The 27738-nt window shown below is 34.2% G+C and overlaps 1 protein-coding gene across 6 annotated transcripts in view; it reads left to right on the plus strand.

Moving 5' to 3' along the window:
* The first annotated feature begins 2512 nt into the window (after positions 1-2512).
* The window catches only part of LOC125062513 (protein cycle), a 46268-nt gene continuing 21042 nt past the window's right edge, over positions 2513-27738 (plus strand). Inside the window, exons 1-2 of one of the 6 annotated variants that reach the window (XM_047668506.1) lie at positions 2513-2822; positions 11467-11526. In XM_047668506.1, the coding sequence (XP_047524462.1) occupies positions 11504-11526 (23 nt within the window). In that variant the 5' untranslated portion in view covers positions 2513-2822; positions 11467-11503. Of the gene's footprint in view, positions 2823-11466; positions 11527-22446; positions 22604-27738 lie in introns of those variants that run through there. The other 5 variants (XM_047668507.1, XM_047668505.1, XM_047668504.1 and 2 more) reach the window with 5 other exon arrangements.

Consider the following 27738-nt stretch of genomic DNA (forward strand, 5'->3'; position numbering starts at 1 on the left):
GCATTAATGAAAACAGATGGCGTTTTAATTTACAATTCGTCATTTGAGATTTCAATAAATTATTTTGCATAAAGTATAAAATACTAATATTTCATAAATTCTTTTTACGAAATTTTAATTTTAAAAATAGAATTTCTATAAGGTAATGTATGAAATAATAATATAGAGAGTGAGACGAGCGAATACCCGTCTCATCTTCGTGACGCTAATATTATTATTGCGTTTCATCCGTAAAAATTTACCCTCATGCGCTTAAAGAAGTTTAAGTTCAAAAAAAATTTATAGAACCATAATCTAAAGTAATACAAAAAAATATTAATAAAACAAACTCACGGATTCATGAATGGCGATGCAATACAAAAGAAAAGGTAATACAAAATTTCACGATTGATTAGGATAGGATAAGGTTAAGAAATGTTTATGCAGAAGAGTCTTAAAAGATGATAGGGAGGTAGCCAATCTTATGGAGTCGGGCAGCCTATACCACAACTTAATGGCGGAGATCCTAAATGAATTGCCTATGAATGACGAGATGTGGTATGGAATTTCCAAAAGCAGAAGAGAGCGCTAACAAAGTTTTAGTGTGGATAGGAAGGAAATTAGAAAGACTTCTCAGAGCATTAGAAGCGGCGTAAAGTTTTTGAATTCGACTGTCTAAAGTTATGTGAAGTTGTGTTTGTTATGAGTTGAGTTGAGTTTGACTAATTTTAATAGGAATGGCAATATAGTCAATAAGAGTATTGGTACGTATGTTTTGTGTATCAAGTGGATGAGATAAACTTAACTTATCATCGAATAGTCGAGAAGGAGATTAAGGTTTTTAAATAAACTTTGAGAAGTTTATGTAGTGAGCAGTCGAGATTTTTATTGATGATTGATTTTTATGATAATGATGATATTTTATTGATAGATGATTTAAAATTAATATAGCTAAAGGTGTTTTTAATCTTATATTATTATAGTTGAATGAAAGAACGTGTTGAGTCGAGTAGGAGTTGGACAAGTGAGGAAGGATTAAAGGTAGCGTCTTTAAAGTTGGTATTAAGGTTGAATGAATAGTTGTTGGTTGAATTGAGAGGGAATATTTCTTTATAAATAGAGTTAAGTAGAAGTAATTGAACGTAAGTGGTATACCTAATATGTATGGAAGGTAATTTATGATGGTCTGGTTAGCGAGATATTTGTTTTTGGTATATTGTACTAAAATTAGGGGGTTAAATGTGTGCAAGTGTTGAGGAGGTGTTTTGTTGTTTGAGTATTTAAGTAATGGCATGGCAAAAAACCCTAGGATGTTTCACTGTCTGCGTCTAGAAGAGCAGTCCTTTTTCATATCAGAAAACAATAATCTTAATATATAAATAAACTAGCTGACCTGGCTAACTTCGTTCCGCCCTACAACCTTATAATATCGTTGTTACTTTAATTTAACTTATTTTAGGATTTTATTAATGTTAAGTTATTACATTAATACAACTTTTTTGCAAATACAGAAATGTTTTATTGCTTGCCATTGCGAAAGAAGAATGGCAGTTTTACACATTAGGCATCTTCTCTCTAGCGTCAATATGGCGATACTGCATGTTAAGCACTTTCTGATATCCAACATCTTTTGATCAGGATCAAAGCATGGTTATGCATCTCCTCATTCACCTCAAGATCGGAATTTCTTGAACTGACACGAATTCGACGTAAAATGATGCGTAGTTTTGTCAATAGATGGCACCATATGGTTTTTGCATTCGTAAAATTAATTAATTAATTTATTGTTATTCGTTAACTTATCCGATATTTTATTGCTTATTCTGCTATTCGGGACGGAAACAAATCCAACAAATCAAAAACCATGGCAATCGGTCCAGCCGTTCTCGAGTTATAAGTGTTGTAACAAACACGACTTTCTTTTATATATATAGATTACGCGTCACGTTTGTCCGCTATGGACTCCTAAACTACTTAACTGATTTCAATCAAATTTGCCCATCGTGTTGATCTTAATTAAAAGATAGGATAGCTTAAATCTTAATTTATAGCCGCAATATTATTTTATTGCAAATTATTTGTTTATTATTTGACAGTCACAATTCTAACAGATGGCGCTGTGTTGAAAATACCAACGTTTCACCTAAGCTACAATTTTATGGCATAACCACCAAAAAAGCATGATGGTCCCCATAACTGGTGTTCTCCTTCCGTTTCCCTTGAATAGTTTACTACTATAATATAATCTAACAAAAACCTTAGCCACAGCCTTGGCCGAGTCTGTTAGTTTTAAATAAAATTTAAATACGCATTCCAATATTTGAAATCAAAAACTTTTTCTTCACATTTGACAAGTGTTGCCTGCCATTACTTACATATTCAAACTCCTACACCAATCCTTTTACAATCAAAGTATAAAGGTATGAGATAATAATATTATGAAATGTATTGAGAATCTATTATGTCAGATTTGTTATCTGTATTAGTGATATTTCAAAAATCACCTTTCACATTTGACAGTGATAAATGATAGTTTACATGTTACGTTATGTCATGGTAGTAAACGTAAAATACTAATTTAATACAAAGCAATATTTAGTATTTTTATATAAATAGATTCATGTTCTAACATAATATAGTCTAAGTGTTGTAGTGCCCTATGAGTTTATTGTGTCCTAAAAGTGTCGTGTAAACAGTGCGTGTCGCTTAATTGAAAGTAACTTGTTGCGGTGGTGGGCACTGACCACTGAGGAACGAGTTCTTAAAACTTCTTGAAGTTTCCATGCTTTTTCACGCGAAATGGATGATTTCCATAATCAGCCTAGCACACCCAGCTGCGACTAGTAAGTACAATTGACGTAGTCATAGTTATGTAGAGTCGACTCTAAATGACCTTTATTTGTGATTACCCTAAAATTTGATGTGTGAACCTTATTATGTTTTTTAAACTATATTTTAAAAAAATTTGTGTTACTTAATTGCATAGTAGTAGCAGTAGCACACAGATAAATTTTATTAACATTAAACTAAACTATGATAATACTCACTATTACTTTATTTGCTTAAACTAGTAAGTTTGTATACCAATTTAGGTTTTAAAATGATTCTAGACTGGTTCTAGAGTAAAGTAGACGCTTACATTCTAAGCATTGAATTTCACTCTAAAGTCTTTTAGTCTCAGAGACTCTACTTGTTGCCCCAACTCCGGAATTATATGATGAAAAGCATCAAAATGACAGTGAAAAACAAAACAAAAAGTAATTCTAAGCTACTTGGAAAGTGATGACAATACTGTAGCTTCTTCCAGTATGAAAGAAGAAGAAAACTGCCTAAAAGCTAAATGTCAATGGCAAAGTAATTAGTTTTAACCTCTGCCTTTGAAATGTGTTTTACTAATATTTCAACGAATACAACTAGCATTCTTATTTATTTATTATCTGCTAGCCTTTTACTACAAAATAGAGTTTCTATACGCAATCAGAACATTACATTTAACTAGTTTGTTGCTAGGATATCAAAACATCTCAACTTCTTCAATTATATTGTAAAGGGGCAGCACTTCTTACCCGACGAACATTTATCCTGAATCTCTTCTGTCTGTGTTGAATAAAATTTTCGAAAATTAATGCTTGACCATTTAATGACCCTCTTCAATAATAATACGCTTTTGCCTAGTCAGCGGTATTTTTTAACTAGAGGTCAATCAACATTGCACAATTGATGCTGCTTTTAAATTAATTTCCGAGATCAATTGTAAATATACTATGATATTAGGGCAAAAGCATAACATTAATTAAATTGTCAGTCGGATTCAAAAGTAAATGTACATGGAACAACTTTACTTGGATCGTCTGTTATTATGAGTATACCAGTAGACCTCCATACTTGGACCCTTTTTTTAATAGAGCTAGACGCGATTGTACTATTTGCTAACGACACTTCGATTTTATTTAAAGAGAAATGACAAGATCCATTACTTAAAAATAAATAGTGGAATTTCTAGTGTTGTTCATCGGTTTAAAACCAATAATCTTAAGTTTGCAACAACAAACATTAAATATAGTAATAAAGCTAAGCCCCACAGTATTTGCAGTGAAAAATTCGTGATGGATTCTATGTTTACTGTGAGTCGACTTTAAAAGATACATTGTAGCTATCTAGACTTTTTTCGGAACTTTCAAAGCAACAATTCCGTTATACTGGTGCTTGCGTAACTTTCACTATTTACACAGTGCTCGCTGCAGAAGCTCTCAAACTTCACTTTCCTCTAACACCATTCTAAATAAGGAGTGTTTGAAGAGGGAGGGCGGGAAATGTGTACAACTCACCTTTAAAAGCGAGGGATACGAAAAGCTCCCCTCCAGAAATTTTATTAAACTCTAATCACGAGTTATGTAACCTAACTTTAGTTGATTTAGATATAAATATTTTAGTTAATAATTAGAAGCGTTAAAAAAATGTAAACAATCATCGCACACTTGAAGCCAATATGAGCCCTTTAGTTTTTACCACACTCATAAATTGTATTTTAACATTCTCGTTTCCGATAATGTCCAATAACATAAGTGTCATATATATACATTTGTGACCCCTAGTAAAGGCAAGTTACCCGTAATTTTATCTTAGTTATAAGCTCATATTTTAAAGCAAGTCAGATTCCCTTCCCGACAAAAAAGGCCAAATCACCGTAGCAAACAACATATTAAAAGCCCGCTCGGCCAATAATAATAAAAACCTAAATCAGATTAGGGTAAAAACCCTTCTTTACCGGGGAAGGCGAGGACATTTACTTCATGCTTCGCTCACTCCAGTGAGCTTCCGTCCTGCCCTTCAGGCGATTGACCACCCCGCGACGGCCCAAGCCGATGTGCGAGTCTCACAGTAGACGCTCTTGCGCTAGCCGCGGGAAATACGCCCATTCAGGCCGAGCTATGCTCGCCAAAACAGCCCGAGCTGAGCTGTAAAGGCCCTTAAGGCCAACAGCTAGATTCCTTAAAAAAACATTAAAGTCAGTAGTTACCCAGCTTCAAACAAAGTGTTTTATTTGAACATATCCGTACAAAAACCGCCACCGAACTTGATTCACGCTTCCGAAAATTGGTTGCGTGTAACGGAAAGCAGCTCCAAGCTGGCTCTGTTGTTTATACGTGCCTATCTTTAAATTTTATTTTTTAATATTTAAGTTAAATCATCTACAAATGTCGTAACAAAACTGTAGTAAATAAATACTACAACACTCGAAATTGTATAATATAATGTAGTTATGCATATTTGGTTCTTGAGATCCTCACAAGAGTGGCACAAGTTTTAAACCTTATATTTCATTGTTTGAGTTGTTGTACACTTTTATTTATCTTATACTCCATGGCTCCATATTAACTTTTATATCTTCATGAATATTCTAAAAGATATTATAATTAAACTAATGTTAAGTAGCTGAAATCAATATTCCTTAGTTCGTTACATTTATTAATCTAAATATAACAGTCAATAATCTAAAAGCACATTCGAAAACGCAAAATATTTTTTTTATTGGCTATACATATATAACTCTAAAAAAACGAAGTAATTTTTTGCTTCGTAAAATGATAGTGGTATTTTTGATTGTAAATTATTAAGAGTACGGTTTAAGCTTGCAAAATTTATGATTTTACCCGCGCGTCTCCCTTCGCTCGCTTGAGTGAAGCGACAACACCGTAGCGCATCTATACTCTATAGTACTCGTCACTGGAGGGCATTTTGAAGGTGTATTTCATTTACAATATATGTATACTAAGCACCGTTCATAATGCCCTCCTGCCCCGTTTATCTGTTGGGCTCATACCGCACCGAGACGCCATGGCAACGTGGCCAGTGACGTTACCATGGCTACGTCTGGCGTCCCTGCGTCGCCAGACTGAGTCATCAAATCACGTCGCCAATGCATTCAGTTCTGTCTCGACTCAAATATCAAAATCAAAAATAAATTACAATAAAATTATCAGTAAAATAGTAATTATTTAAAGAAATACTTTTTTACCGGATTGAAGTTATGTATTATTATAAATTTTTAGAAATTTTTAGTCGATACCAACTCCGGGGAAATAAATACAGATAATACAACTTTTTCTACAGCTGTGATACTTTTTGACATGCAACACCTTTTGTCTTCAGTCACGGCAACAAATTTAAAATCATGTAAAATAATTGTAAATTTATAATAATAAATAACTTCATTCCGGTAAAAAGGTATTTTCTTTAAATGTGTAAAAGTTATGTCAATACTATAATTATTATTTTATTTAATCAAATTTATTTTTTATGTAAAATATTAATAATCCTAATTATTAGGAGTAGGAGCCTAAGGTGCGCTTGCTTACACGAGGGCAATAATTGCTCGGCGACACGAATGGACCGATCTGGAGCAATTAATGGAGCAATTTCAATAATTTCAATAAATTATTTCGGCGATATTGCTTCTAATTGCTCCAGATATTTCATATCGCTCAATGTCGCAGATACGAATTGACGAATATCCAATGGACTTGGAAATTCCTAGCAATTTTTGTATATGTCTCATTCGCACTTGTTTGTTTTGCGGCTTGCCGTCTTGCTTCCGCGGGGAGAGCGAGAGGTCTAAATAATAATAATTTCTAATTACTTTATTCGAAAGTAATTCAAAGTCTGTTCGTGACATTCTAGTAAAGTTTTTGAATAATATATCATCTAATTTTTTACATAATGAAAATTTTGTAAATTTTGTCCTCTTTGCCAAAAACGATCGCACTCAAATGCGCCTATTCCTTTTCTTTCTTTTTTGTTTTTGATTAATGATAAAAAAAAAGTGCTACAAGCCGCCGCAGCAAGAACAATGTCGTCCATAGCGAGCGAAAACTGAAATGCTCGTGTATGACAGTATTGCCTAGTTGATGAAGTTGCGCCATATCGCTCAATATTGTAATGCGCAGTATTGATGCTTGTTGCCGTTGCCGTAAATTGCTTGATGTAGTCGTGACGTCATAATTGACGAGTATTGACTGGAATTGAGCAATTTTAGTTGCCCGTGTAAGCGCACCTTTACTAAGGTGCTAAGGTGTACTAATTCGGCAATTGGTTGGCGGCTGAGTGAGTGACGGCTGACGGGGCATACAAAGACGTCGCCACTCAGTCGCCAAGTGAGTTAGCCGTTATACATACCAATAAAGGCCGATTTACATTATCTTAGTGTTTAGGAGAGTGCTTTAGTACAACTTGAAAGGCAAGTTCTTTAGCGTAGCGTAGCGTTACTTACTAAAGCAAGTAGCGTTTACATGTTTCAACTAAAGTACTATCCTAAAGCACTCTCCTAAACACTAATGATAATGTAAATCGGCCTTAAGAACTAGTTGGCCACGTCGCTATGGTGTCCCGGTGTGGTATGGCACTTAGTGTAATTCAAAACCGATTTTAAAAATTATTTCGATATAGATGGCACTGTGTTATTTTATTAAATGCTAGCAAAAATTTTAAGAACGAGTTTTTTCGTATATTATTTTTAACGATTGTTAGTATTATTTGATTTGTTTTATCTATTTCTTGATACCTAACGGCGGCAAATAAAATTATATATAGATATCACGCAAAATTACGTATGATATATTGTTACTAATATTATAAATGCGAAAGTTTAGTTTTTGGTAAGCGTTTTTATTTTACTGGTGGTAATTAATTATAAATAGAGCTCTCATACCTGAGGTCGTAGGTTCCAATGGACTTTCTTTATGTGTGCGCATTTAACATTTGCTTGAACGGTGAAGGAAAACATCGTTAGGAAACCGACATGTCTTAGACCCAAAAAGTCGACGGCGTGTGTCAGGCACTGAAGGCTGATCACCTACTTGCCTATTAGATATAAAAATGATCATGATTGTTTCATGAAAGAAATCTGAGGCCGAGACCTATAGAGGTTGTAGCGCCACTGATTTATTTTTAATTAATTATAATATTATATCGAGCTCTGGCCCGAAGAAGCGTAGTGTTGTCGTCTCATTGGAGCGAGGGCGATTGACTAGTGATTACTGATTAGTGAAACAAATTTATGCTTGAAGTTCGAGTGAGATGAGATGGACGATACAGTGTTTCGTGGAACAAAAATGAAGTAAACGCCAAATGCTATTTAATTAACTCGTAAAAAACAATATTTAATCAAATCGCTAGTAACAGCTCTCGGCCAAACTACAATTAATTTTTGTATCCATAACACTCGCCATACTAAAACGAAATTGGAGAAAAGTTAGTGGAGATATTGTGATTTTTTTGTATAGGGAAACATTGTATTGTGTTTTTAATTAGAGTCAACCATTGAAATTATAGTTAAGGATCAATATATATATTTATTGTTTTTAATTCAAACATCACATACTTAGATCAAATCTACGATGAATGATTTTGATCAACCCGCTCTGAAGTAGTATATGTTTGTTATTTTATTGAACATCGAGAGAGCTGGTCACCCACAACACAGGAATATCGCAGTGTGGGTACCAGCATCTGTAAAATAAAGCAACAACAAGCAACCGAATACGGTGTATTTATCTTTAATCTATGCTTGCTACTAGAAAATTCTTCATGGGCGGGTCCGACACACTTAGGCACTTTCATTGTTTAAGTGTATATGCTTTCTGTAAAAAGTAATTACATTTATTATACAGTGTAAACTATATAAGGACACTCAAGGGACTCTGCCTATTTTGACGTCACAAAGAGTTGCCGTTAAATGGAAAGAAAAATCTGTATTAGAAAAAGAAAGTTTATTTCATACTAGTGTTAGTAATTACATAAAAACAATTCGTATTTGAACGCTATTGCGTTGTCTGTTATTTTTGTACTGTATCAATGGTTAGGTTGTATTTTTTTACTTACATATATACTATGAGAGAACAATTAGTAATCATAACTGGCTTTAGAATTATTTACATTGAGAGATTTGGGCAATCTATGAGCATTAAAATCTCTTTGAGAGGATAATCGGACAAGCTCGCCATGCTCGGTTTGTTAGCGGGCGATTATACTCGTTATGGTAAGCGTTTTCATATTCAAACATCATAACATTACGTGTGTAGATCTTCGTCTATTGACCTGTTGTATTGTTGTTGCTGTTGCACTTTTGTATGATGATTTATTTTAAAAGAGTACCAAGAGTTTTTAAGCTATTGCATAGATTTTATCGCGGAATTTGAGCGCGGCGACCTAATCAAGAAACTCCGTAACGAAATAAACCTAACACACGATGACGTAATATAGTTGCGGCCAATACGCGTTAGAGCGAAACAGAACGTATACTGCGTCTGACATCGGTCTGGTAGAGTGGTAGATTGAATTAATATAAAAAAAAAAAGTACTGCAAAAAATAAATAAATAATTATATTGCATTAGTTTATAAAAAAATGCTATGCAATAGCTTTACCGCGGCAGTCCCCGAGTGCCACACGTTTTTTTTTCTCTAGACTTTCACACCCTCTGTCTTCTTTGCGATGAGTAGGGATGTCTACCGATTCAAATTTAACGACGTGGAGTAAGTGATACCTGTATGTTATATTCCATAATAAACATAGTTATTTTTTTAATGTTGCACGTGTTGTTTGCCCTTATATTTTATCATTGGCTCAATCACGAAAATGACTGTCGGTAACTGATGAAATTTAAACAGGAATAAATTGTTACACAACCGACCGACTTATGTCAAATTTTCCAATGGTTTATGGATGAGCGTTTTTTGGTTACATTTTTCATAAGACCTATATGTCGCTTCGAGATGCTTCGGCGGCCCCGTGTCAGATGTCTTTACGAAGGTCAATGATTTTATTCAATGTATATCTGCGAACGTTCTAGTTCGGTTATCGCAGGGGCGCAAGTTACGATGTCATTTTCATTTGACAACGTTTGTGTCGGTTTTTGATCCTGCTTCAAGCAAGATATTATGTGGATCCTTTACTACCTAATCACTGAAGTATTTCCGAACTAATTCGACTTATCGTCGTTGTAGAATGATAAGCTCGTAAGTAAAAAAAAAAAAGTTTCGACTCTTATGTCATTTCACTGGTTCAATCTTGAAGTAAAGACCATATTTTACCATCTAAACCTATGAAAACACATAATAATATTTCAACGAACAATTGACGAAATGAAACATTTTTTCGTTTCCTGTAATGTTTTGGTTCTGGACATACGAGGTTATCATTCTACAGCGAGGTTAGGGTCCTTGAAGAAGCTTTTCAATTTAAAGGCAGACCACGCACTTGCGAGCCTTCTGAGTTTTCATAGGCGGCGGTCAATAATCACCCGTCTTCCCCCTGGTTCATTAAACAAAAGTACCTTTTGGACTTAGGATAATTGAAACGAGCGAAGGCCGACGACGTCACCCGATAGGTACTCATTAATTGACCGTGATTAGTCGAATTGGAAGAAATGTATTTTATACTCGTATTTCTGTCGCTATTGCAGACTTAGTTTATTCTTTGCTATCAGACTATTATGTATATAATCCATAGATCGAAATAGGAAATAGCACTCTAATATTTGTTTATTACTTTAGCACTGAGCTAAGTAAAGGAAAAATATTTACAATACAATTTAAGTTGTACTATTATTTGACTGAATTTTACCTTCATTCACATTACCTATGTTTCAAAACGTTCGTTATTATAGATTTACAATATTTTTGTCTATTTACAATCGATTTGTCCTATTTTAAGTGAAACTTCTTTAGGCGCATGAGGGTAAATTTTTTACGGATGAAACGTCACGAAAATGTTCAGCGTTTTTGTCAAAGAAAAGGGGAGAGCGATTGAGACCGATTTGAGAGAGAGTGCGCTGGGCGAATTACCATATAGAAATTCTATTATTAAAATTAAAATTTCGTAAAGAGAATTTATGAAATATTCATATAAATTTATGAAATCTCAAATGACGAATTGTAAATTAAAATGCCACTTGTTTTTATTATCGAAGAAATAAATTAATATTTTTTTTTGTAGATATTAATTTTCGACACTTAATATTTTAATGACATATCTTCCTTTTTCCCTCCAAGTCTAGGAAATCTAAAGTTTTAGATTTGTATAAATATGAACAAGACTTAAAAATTAGTTTGCCAAAGACGTTTCAATTCTGACATGGGTAATTTGTAGGCACGAATTTTTTTATTATAAAAGTGTTTTGAAATATATTCCTGGGTACGGAAGACAATCTTTACATAAGTTATAAATGAAATTTTGGCGTCACAGGGCATCTTGATAGGCAGCTCAGGCTGCGGAAGGAAACCCTATTGGGGCGAGAAAGAAGTTTTACCTTACGTTTAGAATATACGAGAGTGTTATGTTGTATTAAACTTTAATAAATAATCTTTGAATATACATATGTGAAACATGTTCCGTCCTTGGTTTAAACATGAAAGGACATTCAATTACAGTTGTGTGAGTGAAGACGATGTCGGTTTTAGTATCGGTTTGAGTGAGTGCTTTGTTGCAGAAAGGCTCGACTGGTGTGGCAGTGGCTGGCGCGGCTCATGACGCGCTTCAGACATAACAGGTATTTAATTTTTGGGTGATTCTCTTATAAGAGGTAACTATGGTGGCAATCTATTTAAAAGTGGTTTTTTAATCTATATGTTGCTATTTTGTGCAATGAATCACTTCTCTTAAATGTCCTTTATTAAATAACATTATAATTAAATGTCTCATTAAAGCATATTTTTGTAAAACTAGTTATAAAGTCTAAAAAAGTCTGGCCTGTCCCCTTACCGGTTTCAGCTTAACTAGCATACAATACATACAATATTTGTATTATTTGCTAAAACAAACTATGTTTACCACAAACGTAATTAAATATACTTTAATATTATTAAAGAAAAATTGAAAAATATTTGCTTATTTTCAATAATTTTTAAAACTTAATTGTTGTCCCGCTTTTTTTGTGTATCTACCCTGGCAATATTCGCACGCTGCTACAATATAAAATATAAGACGGCCACATTACCGAACTCGCTCATTGACAATTAACAACGTGAAGTTCGCAATACTAAGCACAGAAGCGGTTAGATCGACGCAATTTGCCAGTTTTTGTGTCACGTCCGTGCGATGTAACAGTTTCGCAAGGTCATTGTGTCTCTCCACTGGTAAGTAATAAAAGTTATAATAATCATTTTTTTTATTTGCAATTCCTGTCCTAATTTAGTAATACTGTAATAGTCAAAGCTTGCTTTATTATTCATTGAAAACTTTGTGCCACCTATTTAATGTCTGTGTGTTGCACACGCCAATGTGGATCTGATTCTTACGGCACTACTCCAAGCCAAAGTTACATCAATTACTAGTGCGAAATCTTCTTCAAATTTGTTGCAATAGGTGTAACGAAGTGTCTATCGCGAGATTGCATTGTAAAAATAATTATCTACGTGATTTGATTATACAGTTAGAAGACAACTTGGAGTATTTTCTTCACCATGAACTGAATATAGTCCACCAACATTCTGCTTTTAAAATTAATAAGACAAATTTGACAGTAAGAGAAGCTGTGATTCACGTGAACCTTAGTGACTTTAAACAAAATACGCAGAAGAAATTCCATTTTGGAGGTGCACGTCAACAGATAAGTCTGTACACAGTTGTAACTTACACGAAAGAAGAGGCATCAGGTGAAGTAAAGACAACATGCTATTGTTCGATGTCACAGATTTTGTTACATACGCCTCCAGCTATATGGGCACACTTACAGCCAATTTTGAACAGTTTGCCACCAGAAGTAGAGATCCTCCATTTTTGGAGCGATGGACACAATATCGCACTCATTTAATAGAAGTTTACCCAGCTCTTACAGACTTTACCTGGAATTACCATGAAGCTGGACACGGTAAGGGAGCTTCAGATGGTGTTGATGCTGTTTGCAAAAGATCAGCTAACCTATTGGTAGCTAGTGGCAAAGATATAGCATGTCTGAGCGATTTGTCAGATGCTATTCAGAAAAACTGTCCTGGCATTAATGTTTTCGTTATGACAAAGATATTTTAGACAAAGACGCTTTGCTTGCTAGTGCTAAAACACTCATAAAGACTTTTGCTGGTACTGTGCGCGTCCATCAGGTGTCATGGAACATTGAAGATCCGACAACATTGAAAATGAAGTCTTTAAGCTGCTTTTGCAATGAAGATATACATTGCGATCATTCTAAGCTTGGTGTCATGACATACTCGTCTAATAAAAAATCTCGTCTCCGAGTCGAAGATGTTTACGTCCCTGATTCAGAGTCCGAAAACGAGACTCCTTTTGACATTGAACAAATAATAACTTCAAAAGATCGCAAGCACCAAATAATAAATATTCAACAACCGTTGACATCCAAAGAAACGCTTAAAAACGGCGCATTTAGTCTGATTAATAATAAATATGATAAAAAAATGTTGCCTGATTATAAATTTCAAGAACAATCTTTGATAAAAGTTGATTATTTCAATTGTATTCTTTGTTTTATTGCTTCTAATTATCTCCCCTGGTCAAATACGTATCTACCCTTATCTTCATGTCTCTACCCTGCCTGATGTATTTACCCTGGCCCTCTAAAAAGTGACAAAATATGTTTTAAGTAACTTGCCCTTACGTGAGTAGATACACAAACGAGCCAAAAATCATAATATATATGTATAATGGATAAACTCCAACTTTTCTCCTTGGCCGTCTCCTCCATAGACGAAAAACCTCTTATATAAGAACTACCCTTTTACAGCTATGGCTAAAGTCAAAGTCAACATTATTCATATAGGTAAACAAATACACTTCAGAAAAGAAGTTAAATTAATTCTAAATTTAAATTGACTACCAGTTCGCAAGTCAAGGGCGTAGAGCGGGCACACAACACAAACACTCTTCTATACTTATGAACGTATTAGTAATTTTATAATGAACGAATCTTCGGACTTAATGTATTGAAGACTGTAATACTATTTAATTTTATTTTGGATGTCAGGGATATGGGGCCTTTAAGTATTACGTAAGGGGGAGGGGGTCATATGTCATTTATACCTACATATTGTCTATGCTTGAAAACGAAAAGCATTTTCGAGGATTGCTACAAAAAAATAATATTTATGTTCTATTATTTTTGAGAGTTATGCTTACTTTTGATGACACGAGGAAAGAGGAGGGGGGTCGATAAATTAGTAGTAAATCTGCTTACGTAATACTTGAACGGCCCCTATTTTGTAAGCGACCCGACATCTAGCTTTTAAAGTTAACTACTAACGTACTAGAACTTGAAATGTTCAATGCTTTTCAAGATACACAATATGTTGCTTTTATTATCGTAAAGTGCATTGATCCTCACTTTAGACTCGACTGATTCAACGATGCATCGCATTGAGGACAGTCCAGGACTATAAATTCATTCCATTTGTTAAACGCATCGTTCTCGTATCTATGTTCACTCTTTGTCAGACTACACTGCATTGAACAATATAGAGTTTATCGTAAGGGAGTATTCAAGTATTACGTATTCAAGTATTCAAGTATTACGTAACGAATTTTTAGGTCCTTTTGTAAAACGTTACGATGTAGGGCGGGGGTTGAATTACGCGTTATTGTATTGTCTTTGATTGACATAACTATTACACATTTAAATAAAAAAACTGCGTGCGAAACGTCAGATAAATTTAAAATTATGTTAAATAGTTGTAAATTTATAATAATACATAACTTCAATCCGGTCAAAAAAGTTTTTTACGCGTTATTGTAGTATTATTTTCGAATTTCCAGTTTTAGGTATTTTAGTCGATGGGTGGTCACGAAACGTTTTACTATAGGGTACAGAAAAACGTTACGTCGTGTTACAGGGGGGAGTCAATAATCTCCAAAAACTGCGTGACGTAATACTTGAACGCTCCCTAAGATTATTTATCGCCATGGTCGTTTACTAGTTTCACGCGATTATCTCTAATTATTTGATAATACGAATCATTTTTGTGCTGAATTTCTTTTTATAATATTTTAAATTTTTACATCGTTAAACGAGTAAAATTTTATTACTTGTTATTTTCGTGAGGACATCTAAATGGCCTTTAATAGGTGATATCTGCTAAGTAAAGTAAAGTAAAAAATCATTTAATCATATAGGTGTTACCTTTTACTTTACTTAGGACTCGTCAGTACATATTAATGCTTCTAATTTTACATTTACTGCCAGTTCTCAAGTCAAGGGCGTAGAACGAGAGAGAACTAACTGGCAATAAACTCTCCGCCACTTTGAATCGCCATTTTTTGTTTGTTTTACAAAATGTTTCTAAGCAGCTGCAACCATTACACCATGTCCCATGTGACATTTTAATTAATTAATAATAATAACATAAATTAAAAACAAAGATTTGTCCTCTATCAGCAGGCGGCATGGTGAAATAGGAGCACGCACTTACATTCTCGTGGGAACAACACGCAAACACATAGTCGAAATAACCAACATGTAACTAAGTACCAACATACAATCGATTCATGTAAAAAAACTTATTTCAAAGCTTCATATAGTTCCAAAATAGTTAATATTACGTACTGCTCTAGTCCTTTGACGTTATACCGTGTTTTAATTACTGGACGGCGAAATGGTTAGGGGAGAACTCTATTAACGGATGCCTACCAGCCAGGCAACAATCTATTTTACGACTCGGCTCAAAAAGTAATTATAATTCTTTTTATAATAAAACTACCACGCAGTTTTCAGTTTATTACGAATTTTTTAAAATTATTTTGTATAGAGCGACGAGCTCTCCCTTGTACAGACTTCGTTTACGTATACCTTTTCACAATAAAGTCACGTGTAAATATATATACATATATATATATATAATATATATAGCTTCTATATGTAAAAATATTAACTCGTATCAGCTTGTTCTGTAATGGTGCCGTTAAAATTAATTGGTCTGCTAAGTAATAAAACAAATAATAATAATGTTCTTACTAGTAGATAACTAAATTTTAGAATTAGGCATTGTTGGCCTAGTGGCTTCAGCGTGTGACTCTCATCCTTCAGTTCGTAGGTTCGATCCCCGGCTGTGTACCAATGGACTTTTTTTGTGCGCATTTAACATACGCTCGGACGGTGAAGGAAAACATCGTGAGGAAATCGTCTTAGACCCAAAAGTCGACGGCTTGCCTATGAGATCGAAATGATCATGAAACAGATTCAGAAATCTGAGTCCCAGACCTACAGAGGTTGTTGCGTCACTGATTTAGATAGCTAAATAGGTAAATCAGCAGAGTTATCTTTATGTCAGGGCTAGTTAACACGCCTCAGTGGCTCGAACAGACGCGAGCATTGCATCTGACAGTGTTCAATCTATTGTAATATGTTATTGCATAAAATTTTCCAGTAGATGGGTGATTCTCTTATAAGAGGTAACTATGATGGCCATCTAATTAAAAGTGGTTTTTTAATCTATACGTTGCTATTTTGTGCAATGAATGACATCACTTTAATGTCCTTTATTAAATAACAATACAACTAAATGTCTAATTAAAGCATATTTTTGTAAAACTCGTTATATAGTCTAAAAAAGTCTCTACCCTGGCCTGTCCCCTTACCGGTTTCAGCTTAACTAGCATACAATACATACAATATTTGTATTATTTGCCAAAACAAACTATGCTTACCACAAATTTAAGTAAATATACTTAAATATTATTAAAGAAAAATTGAAAAATATTTGCTAGTTTTCAATAATTTTGAAACTTAATTGTTGTCCCGCTTTTTTTGTGTATCTACCCTGGCAATATTCGCACCGCTGCTACAATATAAAATATAAGATGGCCACGTTCCCGAACTCGCTCATTGACATTTAGCAACGTGAAGTTAGCAATACTAAGCATAGAAGCGGTTAGATCGACGCCATTAGCCAGTTGTTGTGACGCGTCCGTGCGATGTAACGGTTTCGCAAGGTCAATGTGTCTCTCCACTGGTAAGTAATAAAAGTTATAATAATCATTGTATTTATTTGCAATTCCTGTCCTAATTTAGTAATAGTGTAATAGTCAAAGCTTGCTTTATTATTAACTGAAAACTTTCTTGTATAAACCAAAATAATGTATTATGTTATGAAAACGTCTTTCCCCTGGCGTCTTTCCCCTGGTAAGATTACTATCAGGGGAGAGACATACTGACCAGGGGAGATATGTATCATAGTAATTGTGCCACCTATTGATTGTCTGTGTGTTACACACGCCAATGTGGATCTGATTCTTACGGCACTATTCCAAGCCAAAGTTACATCAATATCAAACAATCAAAATCTTATTCGTATAATTTGTTGCAATAGGTGTAACGAACAGTGTCTTTCGCAAGAATGCATCAATTGTAAAAATAAAGGACTTCAATAAATAGAATTTGATATTAGCAATCAAATTTTTTGCAGAAAGTGGGAATCCAAGACTACCAATATAACTTATCCTAAAACGCATAAGACCAGAAAGGTGACTAAATATTTGAAAAAAAGTGATTCAAATTTTATCTACGTGATTTGATTATTCAGTTAGAAGACAACTTGGAGTATTTACTTCACCATGAACTGAATATAGTCCACCAACATTCTGCTTTTAAAATTAAGAAGACAAATTTTACAGTAAGAAAAGCTGTGATTCACGTAGACTTTAGTGAGAATTATTAAACAAAATACGCAGAAGAAATTCAATTTTGGAGGTACACGTCAACAGATAAGTCTGCACACAGTTGTAACTTACACGAAAGAAGAGGTGGCATCAGGTGAAGTAAAAACAACATGCTAATGTTCGATGTCACGAAATTTGTCACATTCGCCTCCAGCTATACGGGCACACTTACAGCCAATTTTGAACAGCTTCCCACCAGAAGTAGAGATCCTCCATTTTTGGAGCGATGGACCCATAATACAATATCGCAACAAATACATGTTTTATTTTCTTGTCACTCATTTAATAGAATTTACCCAGCTCTTAGAGACTTTACCTGGAATTACCATGAAGCTGGACACGGTATGGGAGCTCCAGATGGTGCTGTGCTGTTTGCAAAAGATCAGCCGACCTATTAGTAGCTAGTAGCAAATATATAGCATCTCTGAGCGATTTGTCAGATGCTATTCAGATAAACTGTCTTAGCATTAATGTTTTCGTTATAAAGGACAAAGATATTTTAGACAAAGACGCTTTGCTTGCTAGTGGTAAAACACACCATAAAGACTTTTGCTGGTACTTTGCGCGTCCATCAGTTGTCATGGAACATTGAAGATCCGACAACATTGAAAATGAAGTCTTTAAGCTGCTTTTGCAATGAAGATATACATTGCGATCATTTTAAGCTTGGTGTCATGATATACTCGTCTAATAAAAAATCTCGTCTCCGAGTCGAGGATGTTTACGGCCCCGATTTAGAGTCCGAAAACGAGACTCCATTTGACATTGAACAAATAATAACTTCAAAAGATCGCAAGCACCAAATAAAAATATTCAACAACCGTCGACATCCAAGGGAACGCTTAAAAACGGCGCATTTAGTCTGATTAATAATAAATATGATAAAAAATGTTGCCTGATTATAAATTTCAAGAACAATCTTTGATAAAAGTCGAATATTTCAATTGTATTCTTTGTTTTATTGCTTCTAATTATCTCCCCTGGTCAAATACGTCTCTACCCTGCCTGATGTATTTACCCTGGCCCTCTAAAAAGTGACAAAATATGTTTTAAGTAACTTGCCCTTACGTGAGTAGATACATAAACGGGCCAAAAGTCATAATACATATGTATAATGGAAAAACTCCAACTTTTCTCCTTGGCCGTCACCTCCATAGACTAAAAACCTCTTATATAAGAACTACCCAGATATAATCTAAATAGTCATCAGTGTACATCTAAACTATACAATTAGATTTTGAATCCCGAAGGTATTTCCACGTGTTTTGGGTTTAACGTTAATCAACGTATGGTTCAATGAGAATTGAGGAGATATTGATCAATTATTTGTTATTTATTTTTTTATTTGGGAAATAAAACAAATACATCTCTATACAATAAAAAAAGTTAAAAATAAACACATTGGATGTATCCACAAAAAGTTTCACTGGTAAAAAATATGATACAGAGCAAATTAAAACAAAACATGACAACAAAATTTAGAAATCCGGAAAACGACAAACATATGAAAAATAAAGAAGAAAGATACAAGGATTAGGACATTGATAGTTGTTTTACATTATTTTTAAATGAAGCAGTAGAAGAATAAGGGTCGATATTAGTGGAACTAGTCGATGTTACTGGTTAGTAGAACACATCCTGTGAAGAGGCTCGTGGAACCCAATGTTAGTTCTGGGAGTCGGAAGATTAATAAAAATGTGTGCGTGTACTAGGTGTACACACGTAAGAAGTGAAACTTCTTTATGACCTTATTTTTCGAAAAATTATCTACTATATGCAACTTTACAGAAATTGGTTAAATGAAGTTAAATTAGATAAAGTTTAACAAAAGGCTTTTGTTATCATAGACATGAATACAAATACAATTATTTCATTTTAACTTATTACTGTAGGTACTACTATGTAGTACTAAGATTATTACAGAATTTCATTAATTGTAATAGTATTATTAGTATTACTATCATTGTTATCGTTATTATATATTTTTGTTAGTAATGGCTTCGAATCTCTTCGGATCAACCGTGGTAGGGACAAGAAAAAGATGGCGCGTAACCGAAAAATGTGACAAATGTGTGTAAATTTTTTTCCAACACCGATAAAGAAGTTTGAGTTCAAAAAGCAACATGGCGCGTAACCTGCTACAAAATTTCTCCCATACGTCGATAAAGAAGTTTCACTTCAAAAGATGGCGCGTAACGGAAAAATGTGACGCGTAACGCAAAAATGTTACACTAAATTTTTTTCCAACCCCGATAAAGAAGTTTCACTTCAAAAATATTCTTCACGCCTCACAACTTTTCTTCGTTTATGGTGGTAACAATTGACTCTCTGTAATGTGTTGCGAATTTGCAAAGAGATCGGGGTCGAGGCGGGCCTGTCATAGGCACGCAACAGGTGCCCCCCGCTGTCCAAACTGGCCGTAGACAGCTTTACTTGTTCGTAAAATTTGTATATACAGTGTTTATATAACGACAGTCAAAGGACTGTGCCATTTTGACGTTACAAAGAGTTGCCGTTAAATGGAACGAAAAATCTGTAGTAGAAAATGTAAGTTTATTTCAGACTAGTGTTGGTAATGACATAAAAACAATTTGTATTTGAACGCTATTGCGTTGTCTGTTATTTTTGTATTGTACCAGTAGTCTTTGTATTTTTTACTTGTTTAATATCTCTTGCAATATTGAGGCATCTTCATAAAAAGGACGGATTTTTTTTTTGGCGGTATTGAAGGTGAGGGCTATCTTTGTATGGAAGACAAGCTAAACCAACCAAAAAAAAAACTAAAAAAAGTAAAAGTAAAAAATCATTTAATCATATAGGTAACAATGTACATTTATGAACGTCAAAAAAGAAAAGAAAAAATAAATAAAAATAAAATACTTTGTGTTGTCTTTATACTAAATAATAATTTGTTATCATACATCGGAACATACATAATTATATATTTGTTCGCAAAGTAATTCGGAGGGAGAGTCCATGTTTTGTTCTGGCTAACATGAACTGAATGTAAACTTTCACTAGTTAGGTTAATATTAGCTTACAATACCACCCAATACATTGTTACGAGTTTGTGGCGGCTCCAAGTCAATCATTGCGGTGGGTGCACGAGTTGGTGCCCACTTGATGTGTTTGTTTTCAAACTTATGAACTTCGACACAAACAATTGTCTTCCTCATAATCATTAAATTATTAAATTGCTTTCGTATTTTGCCATTTGCAACATAAGAGAACAGAGTTCACGGGGAAAAGTAAATCTTATATAAAATCGATTTCTATAATTAAAATACTAGAACGGCGGCTAGAAAAGAACAATTTTAGTTCAGCGTTTAAAGTATCAATTGTATGTCTATGCCTTTACCATAACGTTCGTTTCGTAATCCGATTTTGCAAACACAACCCTGTTATGAAAGCTGCACAAAAAATCGTTATCTCTTAGCGAAAGAGATTAGTTTCATCGTCACCCACACAACGGTCTGCGCTCCATCTGTGTCTACTGGTATATGATATGTATTATCTATATTAAATGGTTGGCTCGTACTGCGTATCTTATTAAGTATTTCGCCATTTCCAGTTACTTCAAATTTTATAAGAGCAAAGAAAATAATTATATCAATAGCTGGCAAGTGTCACGTGTCGGATATCGGGTATCGTACGCCACGGGCTTTATAGAGAAATATATTTTCCTTATTTTGATCATAGTTTCTTACGTTAGGGAGCGTTCAAGTATTACGTAACGCAATTTTTTAAGATTTTAGAAGCCCCCTCCCCCCGTGTAACGCACCATAACGTTTTTCTGTACAATGTGCTTCTGTGTAAACTATAAAATAAAAATCACGTACACACAGTCGAGGGATTCCCCGAAACATAAACTTAGGAAAGCAAAAATAAAAGTAACGTACAATAAAATAAATGGATTCCCCGTACATTATAAACGAAAAGGGTTGCCAATTAATCCCCCAGTTTTTTTATTAAAATAAAAAATGTTACGTAACGCCTTGTTTAAATAACCCCCATGTAATGCGCTGTAACATTTCAAATGACTCCCCCCTCCCCCCCAAATTGCGTTACGTAATACTTGAACGCACCCTTAGTTGTAGAAAACAATTAAATTTCCGTTATTGTCCGACTACCGCGCCTGGTTCGGGCAGGGCGTCGGAGAAACTGAAGACGTTATAAAGAGCAACAGCAACACCTAGTTTAATAATTGTTTTTCAGAGTTAAAGGGTTCTCGTATAATAATGAGATAATTGGGTTCGCCGCTAGAACGAGTAGGTTACGAGTGGCCCCCTGAAAAATTATTTAGCGACAAAAGAAAAACTTTGTCGTCCTCTAACTTTGTACGGCTTCTGAAGTGAACACTTTCCTTTGACTTTATTGTAACAGTCGTTTTGATTTTATAATTTGCTTAAATTATTTTATCATATTTGTTATGTAGAGCTCGAAGGCTTTTGTCTAGTCTTATGTTTTCAAAATTAATTTTTTTTTCCGTTGTTTCCTTTATAAGAAATAGCTAATTATACATTAAATAAAAATATATAGATCTTTAGATATCAATGGAGGAACTTGAGACACAAACAGTCAAATGTCGGGTACCGTTTACTTTATCCAGATTGTCAAGTTGGTACCATCAACTTACATATTTTCCTAATTAAGTTGTTGGTAAGATATAAATGTGTTCGCATTCCTGTGTCTCCCAGCTTTCTATTCACGTAGCCCATCACACCTCTACGTTCTTATCAGAAACTAGCGAGGGTTGTGGGCGGTCGGTGCGCCTCTCGGATCGCACTCCGCAGCCCGTACCTCGAATAATATATAGTGATCAGCGAGACGCGGCGTAGTGCGGTTGTCGCCCGAAAGGCCGAGCCGCTTTTGCGCGCCATGACGCGCGAATTCGGACGTATGCAGGACTTCTACCTGCAGCTACATGATGTACCTCAGCCACTACACTACCCCTTCGACGTGCAGTGAGTTATACCATTTGATAAACTGCATTAGATATCACTTACCTCGTTACATTAGTAATTTATTTAAAATAATGTTACACAACCGTAATGTATTCAATATATTCTTTATCGTGTAAGTTGCAAAAGTTTTGTGCGGAATATTTTTCTTATTAAATGTTTTATTTCACGCGAAATATATAAAACCATTGTTTATAATTTTGTAGTAAGCATAAACGAATACAATACGTACGTATATAATGCGAACTACGTGTAATTTGTTACCTTTAAATCGCAAAGAAAGAGATGGACTAGGTGTGTTTGAAGTGTTCTAAATGAAATTACACAACTGTCAAGTAGAGGGAAATACTGATAAATGTTTATATTAACTTTTCTTAATTTCATTCGTAGACAATAAATATGTTTGAATTTACATCACGATGTGGTAATCCGTAAAAACCTAAGCATAAATAATATAATGAGTCGTCATATATTTTATAATGGACGTAACTTGAATATTATTATTGTATATTTCCCCATATAGTAGTAGGTACGGTTGAATCGACTTACTAGTTGACTAATTTTATTTTAGATTAATATTAAACGAGAACCTTGATAGAGAAACCGATATCAATATTGGCCTTCTTTTTAAAATGTAATTAAAATTCACTTTGGTACTTTAATTTAAAAATCTCTTAGAATATTTATTATTAGGTTAGTGTCAAAAATAAGGCTTTTCTATAGTAAAGAAAAACTGTACTTACGGTCAAATGGTAGTGAAACCTTTTTGTGAGTAGGGTCTCCCTATCTTCTTGGAATCTTGTAAAGATACCCATTTGATTTATTCTTTTTCGTTGGCCCATTACCATCAAGTAAGGTGCAAGAAAGCGCTGTATGCATTTATAATATGCGTTTTATATCGCGTTTACTAGTTGATCTATATTAAGTGGAGTCACCATGATTTGTAATGGAGTTTAAACAAAATGTAGAGGGCGCATCGCGTGTGGGCCGCTTTGACGTGTGTCGGCAGTTTTGATCTTCTCTAGAGGGACCATTACCCACTTAATGGTCTCCGCCACCTTCATTCATCATCTACTCCTTATAACTAACCGTGTTTGTATATTACATGCCAATACAACATATTATTTAATGTCAAATCCGACTTATTGATCGGTCACTGATATTGTTAATTTGTTTTGCAATTAAATGTGAACTAGTTGGATGGTTAATCTGTAAACGACATTGAAGGGACTGCTCATATTTGGTCGTAAAAACCGATAGTCGTAACAGCCGATGACGTTGTTATTGTACCTAATACAATAGAATTCAGCCGGGACTTTTGATTTTGGTCAATATAACCGGTATGTTGTTCTAAACGATGTCGTCGTAAACGGTTTTGACTGTATTTCTTTTTTAGCTGATTTTGATATATTAGAATTCGTGTGTATTTTGGAAGCCGTAAGTGAAATCTATTAATTTTTTCGAACGGCGTATAGACAATTTCCGTATCGGTCTTGTATCAGTAGTATAAGAGATTATATCGGCATACTCGGAGTGTATTTAATTACGTTCCATTACAAGGTCGAGGTGCTGAACTCAAGCGATGGTGTAATGCAACGCAACGAACTGCAAGCGATAAGCGATGACTTTGTCGTTTGTACCTATACTATACTATAATGCACCTGCATCTTTTGTTTCTAGTTCCGTGTAACGCTGTTTGCAAACATTGCACGTTTCTAGTACTAAACAATTATTATTAGTCCTACGAGGACTGTAGGTAAACATCACTTGTGATGTACTTCATTAAATTGTTACATGGCAAGGATTTAGGACAGTAATTCGACAGTACTTCAGTACCTTACCTTCTATGTACCTGATGGGTACGTCAGAAAGCGACATCGTCTGCCGATATCGTGTGCCTACAGCTAGGACTAACTTTTTATTAAACTAAACTAAATTTTTTAACTACTAAACTAAATTTTTGATTATGTAATTTTGTTTTTCCTAATTTATTTCGTATGTTTGCTTTTTGAAGTTATACTTCCTTTGGCGCGTTGGGGAAAAATTATGAGAGTAAATTTTTACGTTTCGCGCGCATACCGTCACAAAAAACCGACACCCAGAAGTTGACATAGTCAACATTTTAAAATAAAAAATGTCCATTTCTTTAATTATTTTGTGATATTTAAATAAACTTTATTTATCTAGATAATGCGTTATAATAAAACTTTCAATGTATTAAATACTTTTTATATAATCTCATTCGGTAATATTCTAATTATGAAATGAAATACAGACTTTTATTGGCATATTTTGTTTACATACTTCTTTAAGAAAATTTAAAAATTAAATTAAACCATTATTCTCCTAACAAAACAATGCTTTGAAATATTTTTTTAATTATTAAAGTACAATGTGTCCCGATTATGGAGGTTTCAATTCAATTTAAGTACACATTATCTGTGGTGAGCGCGCTGGTTCCGAGCTAATAGACCATTAACAGACTTTTTCAATTTTGGCGCTATTTCGTAAATACGAATTTGAGTAATATTTTGTTGGATAAAACTTTAGTAGCAAAAATGTCAAGCAACACCGACGATACCGATGAAAATTTACCTCCACTTGACATTCTAGAAAAAGCTACGAAACTGACGAATAGTTTTGCCAGAAAAATCAAGAAAAGCGTACGACAAATGTTATCAAGACTATATGACTTGGAAACCTATAGCCATGAGATTAAATAAAGTAGTGTATGCAACTGCATATAATTAGGTATTAAAACACTCATGTTTTAATACCCTCTATTAAATGACAGTTGCATAAACTACTACTTTTCTATTGTTAGTGTGGTTTTTCTACAAATGAAGAAATAACGCTTTTAATGCGTGTACACACAGTTTTTATTTTGTTTCGTCTGTAAATTTTATTCACTATTGTCAATTTTGAATGTTAGGGGAAGAGTTTTTTTATAAATAAATAATAAAAAAAAATCAGGACGTCCATATAGAAAGCTATGAATCGGGAAAAATTCATACTAGTGTACTTTTTTTATTGCTCGGTCCGTCGTCGAACGGATGTAGCGCCGTGGGGAACCCTATCTATCGATGAAAAATGAGTTATTAAAATAAAAGAAAAACGATCGCGAAAAAACTTTTGATTGGATTCTCAATTAAAAATATTTCTTGCTTCCAATTTTGACGATATTTAAAAATGAAAACTTTAATTTGAGTTGATTTCAAGTAAACTTCGATTATTACTGTAAGGCTCAATCGAACTTAAGTTGCAGTTTCTCTTAGAAATGCGTCATTCACGTGAGAAATCATACAAATGTCACAAATATTATTAGAAACACGTTCTATAATAATCATCTATGTTTTTAGATGTTACTCTATCTAAATCAACAACTGCGTTTTTATTGTTTTAATACAACATTGACTGAGCGATTTGGGTACTTTGACTAGATATGTCTAGTGCCTGCGGATGTCAATAAAGGAAAGAAATAGACATGAATTCCAATATGCGTCGGGTTGTCTCTCTCCCTAAAATATGTCGAGGGGGCCGATGGCTGACCATGCATCATACTCGTGAACGGGTGCTACTTGTGGTGACTGGTCGGACTTGAATTCGTGTATTTGGTGATGTTAGTTATTTCGACTACGTATTTTCGTGTTGTGCCCACGAGAATGTGCTTGCTCCTGTTTCACCATGCCTCCTGCTGATAGAGGACAAATCTTTGTTTTTAATTTATTTTATTATTATGAATTAATCAATTAACCATTTATTATTTAAGATGTCATGTGGAACATGGTGTAATGGTTGCAACTTACAAACATTGTGTAAAACAAAAAACTTGGCGATTAAGAGTGGCGGAAAGTTTTTTGCCAGTTCGCTTCCGTCTACGCCCTTGATTTGAGAGCTGGCAGTAAATGTAAAATTAGAAGCATGTATTTCTTTTTTGACGTTCATAAGTGTAAATTGTGATACCTATATGAATAAATTATTTTGATTTTTACATTATGTAGATTTAGGCAATTAATAATCTGTTATCAAAGTGATTACAATAATAATTCTAAGCTCAAACGGGTACAAATGTAAATCTCTCAATGTCCCTGAGGAAATCATTACTTTGGCCAGGCATTTGCCAACTGACACGTAAAGCTAAGATCGACAGTTTGTCGAAGGACGTTTCCAATTGACTTACAAACGCGAAACATTTGCCTCACCTTTGATCAACGTACAATACGCACACGACGCAATCGTAGCGACGTTTTGCATAGTACGTACGTATTTGTGGCCGCTACTGACACAAATGAATGCATCTAATCATGGTCTTATTGTTTCTCTTTAATCGAGTTGGTGTATTGATGATTGCGTGATTGCGTTCTATCCAATTCACGTGCGTATCCACGTCCATGTATGAAGAGATAGTAACTAAATAAAATTAATTATAAACAAGTGATAATGCATATGTGGACATATGGCATTCAGCTTTGGGGCTGTTCAGCTAAGAGCAATTTAGAAATAATACAACGGTTTTAGAACAAGGTATGGTACCTACATTAAAGTATCCACAAGGATCTTAATGTGGATACAGTCCTAAATACGGCGAAACGGTTTGGCTTAGCTCACTTACGCCCGAACCCAATAATTAATCCACTATCTCAGATTGAAAACAATCTGAGATCAGACCGTGACAGTCGATCGATCTAATATCTGCATCCCAAACCCTACGAAGACAATCCATTTTTGGCGACGGATAAATTCTCTTCGTCGTTCTATTTTAACGAGTTTTCACTCATATTTGATAATCACTGTAAACCAAATAAAGTAAATAAAACCGAACATTAAAATATACGTGTATGTTTAAAACATACAATTTTTAATAATTAAAAAACCGGTGTAAGTTAAAATCTGTTAAAATAATTAACTGTTGAAAGCTCGATTTCGTTAATTATTTTAAGCCTAAAGAGAACTAAACCTTTTGAGTTAATAAACCTAGTGTAATGAATATAAGTGTATAATCTCGGACACACGAACATAGTGTCAAAATATTATAGAACACTAAGGACTGTTAATGAACATTACCTTACTTAAAGCTATTCATTAGTATTGTAGAAAATTAGGTCAAAATAACCTTATTAGCCATAATTATTGTATAG

This window comes from Pieris napi, chromosome Z (assembly GCF_905475465.1).
Source record: "Pieris napi chromosome Z, ilPieNapi1.2, whole genome shotgun sequence".
Lineage (NCBI taxonomy): Eukaryota > Metazoa > Arthropoda > Insecta > Lepidoptera > Pieridae > Pieris > Pieris napi.